The 3420-nt window shown below is 43.0% G+C and overlaps 1 protein-coding gene across 1 annotated transcript; it reads left to right on the top strand.

Annotated features, from left to right (window-relative positions):
- Positions 1–386: 386 nt before the first annotated feature.
- GRP (gastrin-releasing peptide) lies at positions 387–3068 on the top strand (the record flags this gene model as incomplete). The annotated part of the gene is made up of 2 exons (XM_010193271.1): positions 387–637; positions 2656–3068. Coding segments are annotated over 2 exons (305 nt in total), but the record flags the coding sequence as incomplete, so codon positions are not given.
- Between the last annotated feature and the right edge of the window lie 352 nt (positions 3069–3420).

Here is a 3420-nt window from a genome sequence, read left to right as displayed (position 1 = left end):
CGAGCGCGTCCCCGACGGGCGCTCCCCGGTACCCGGCTGGGCTCTGCGCACCCCCGGGACGACGCCCACGGCGCCCTGGGTCCGGGCAGACCCCGCCGCCGCCCTCGCTCCCCTCGTCTGTGGGGGAGCGCAGCCCCCCGCGTCCTCTGTGTGTTTTAGGGCGATTCTGCTCCTTTCCCTTGCTCCAGAGACTCAGGAGCCCGGCCCACTGGCAAACCTCCGGTATCAGTTGTGCTTCAACTTCAGCATCGGTGAACCCCTTCCCTTCCCATCTCTTCTCCCCGACCTTTCTCCCCTTCCCTCAATCACAACTTCCAGATGATGTTTGCACACTCAAATCTGTACCTGTTTTGGTTCATTTCATGCCACCGTCATTGTTCTTACAGGACATTTAATGGGGAAAAAGAGCACTGGAGATTTTCCTCATGTTTCTGAAGAAGATAACAAGCCTCCGTTTTCAGCATTTCCCGACAATATCAAGCAGCTGGAAGACTATCTGCAGTGGGAAGAGATCTCAAAATACCTGCTACGGCTGCTGGAAGGAAATGAAAATAAAAGTGCTCATATTTTAAAAGGAGGGCTTCCCTGGTACAGCAAGAACACCTGGGAGACAGATGACAATAGCAGTTGGAAAGATGTAAGTAAGACAAAACCTGTAAAACACTCCATATATTCAAATTTCGGTTTACAGTAACGTATCAGCTTCCTCTAACTCGTGGATAGTCCAGAAAAGCAGCAGAAATGCATCTCCTGCACCAGTTGTTCAGCAAAGCAAGGCTCTACTCTTGATTTCAGATTGTCATTCGTAGGTTGTATTTTTATGAATTAATTTGCCACTGGGCATGAACTCAGCAGGTGTTGAGCAGATTTCGGTGTCTGGCCACCACCACGGTCATTTGTGGTCTTGCAAAACGGGCCTGTGGCTGCTGCTGAGCCCTGACGTGAGCCTGGGACCCTCCTCTCTTCCCTCGTGTTGATGTATTTATTAGCACTGCTTCAGAAGACAACAGGACTTTGGAGCAGATTCACCCCTATCCCCTTGGAAAATCCCATAAAATACATTTGGAAGGATATCGGTGAAGTTTTACAGAAAGTAATCGGGGTCTGAAGGACATAATGTAAATTGCAGAATTTACTGGAAAAGTCCTTTCTTTATAATGCATCAGGTACAGTAATGGTGATGTATCTGCAGAATTATTTTGGGTGACATTGAAATAGAATAAGGAAAATTAATACACCCCCTTAAAGACACTAATGGAAAGATTTTTTTTCTTGCCATAGTCTGATGTGATGTAATTTATAATCCTGGGCTGACTTCAGATTCCCTCCTGAAATCCTGGTGCAGTGAAGTCAGAGAATAGCTGGGGTTTATCTTGAATATAGGTAAAAATTGCCCGTTAAATCAAGCCATGATTTAAATCTTTTGCAGCACTGCTGTGAGGGCTGTCCATGCCTTTCTTTCTGGCTATGGCTTCATGACAGTCATGCTTTAATAACTGTGATTAATACTATATTCAAAATAAAGTATTAATCTCATCTTCATCTCTGCAGTGTGCAGCTCTGTAATCAAATTAGATGAACAAATTCCACTGTGCTGTGTAAATAGGGAAATATTTTGACTTCTAAAAGTATCTGGTAATAAATTATACTTAGGAAGGCTGAAAGTTGCCTCTGGTAAGTTGAATCATATCCATATATGTGTACTTTTACCCTAAATTAAAATCCACATTTTTGTGGTCAGACATTTAACATATATGTGGAATAATGAGATTATTGCCTCAAATATCCAGATTTCTCCAATGATTATTCAAAATACACATCTTTCATGTGACTAAGATGTACCACGACTTGTAAAACCTCATTTTGCCATGGAACCCTTGATTTCCAGCATCCAGCAGCATCCTGCTGGCGCAGTCGCTGTGCCAGGACCCTGTCACCACCCAGGGCTGAGTGTGCGCTTGCAGAGAAAAACTTGGACTTTAAATTTAAGGTCAGAAAAGCCCGAGGCTGCAGAAGTAAATACATGTCCATCCTTCAGGGAACTCGGTTGGGGTCTTGCTTAGCTCAGGTTCATTCGAGGCACTTGTGCTCACACTGTGCTGTGCATTTCTCAAGAATAATAAAACACCTTTCTAAAAGAGTCACCCGGATTAGGGAAAGTGCTGTAACACACAAATAGTCAAAAAGGCCAGAGATGAGGATTATGATTCTGGAAATTAGGCTTAGGGTGGTGCACCTGAGTCGTTTTCTCCTGTTTTCAGTTAATACCAGGCAAAAGAAGATCTTGCCTGCTCTGTGAATAAATTACAGGTAAAGTAGTTAAAGATCGGAAGGGAAATCTCTCCTGCAAGTTGGCCTGAGTGTGAAAGTAAGTTGGAAAATAAGCTTTAAGTTGTTTCTGTGACTTGGCTTCTTAACAGTAATGAGACACCATATAAATGAGATGGTAGACTGGGTTATTTGGAGAAAGGCTTTCCTCGTACTTTGGCAGCTGGTTATTACACTAACCAAGACAAATGGGGTCTGTTTTGGAAAGATTATTAGGTACGTGTTTGTTATGTGAATACACAGAGCAGATAAATATTAGGGTTATTACCTTAGTGAATTACTTTTTTCAGGACTGATGTACAAGTAATATTTTTCTCTTTTTATTAGATGATGGAGTATCTGCTTCAAGTTGTGAATATGAAAGAGAGTGCTCCAAGCTGAAAGGTCTCTAAATCATGAAGAAACTGAATACTTTCTGTAAGAGACTATATTTCACAAGCACTTGATTGTATCAGATAATCAACAAGGTCTCTTTTCTGTAAACAAGATTTCCTTTGTGTAAAATATCTAAATACACATATTCTTGTATGTTTCAGCAATGACTAAATTCTCTACTTCATTTTCAAGGTTGCATTTTCTCACTTGAATGGCTTTGAGATATATATAGATATATATATATATAATTGTCACGGAAGGGTCTTCCAGTTAATTATATGACTTGCCTATCGAATTGGTTCATCTCTTGGTTTGAAACTACATGACATTTCAATGTTCGCAATAAATAGTACAAATAAAAAGGCCAAGTTTATACTTTTGTTTGAGGTAGTAAAATGGAAATTGGCAGTGCCACAGCTCGTAACAAAGAAGCAACCAAATGATTCATTTTCCACTGAAGCTCTTCTCGATTTGCTCCCCGGTCCCCAATTTCTTGTCAATGGAGGGAAGCTGGCGCTGCCTTCCCCAGGTGATGCACTGCCAGCGCAGGCAGCACGGAGATCGGCTGTAAGATGCTCTGCCCTCTTGTTGGACGTGGGAGTGCGGCAGGACCCATTGAGCCATGCAGGAGCAGAAGCAGCTCTGGTCGAAGGGGTGACACTGGTCAGCAGTGGTGGGGCCACCTCTGCAGCGCTGTGTGCAGTCCTGAGCACCCCA

The sequence above is a fragment of the Mesitornis unicolor genome, unplaced genomic scaffold, assembly GCF_000695765.1.
Source record: "Mesitornis unicolor isolate BGI_N332 unplaced genomic scaffold, ASM69576v1 C13510498, whole genome shotgun sequence".
Classification (NCBI taxonomy): Eukaryota; Metazoa; Chordata; class Aves; order Mesitornithiformes; family Mesitornithidae; genus Mesitornis; species Mesitornis unicolor.
The sequence above is the reverse complement of the archived record's forward strand: the minus strand, read 5'-3'. Positions and strand labels throughout refer to the sequence as shown.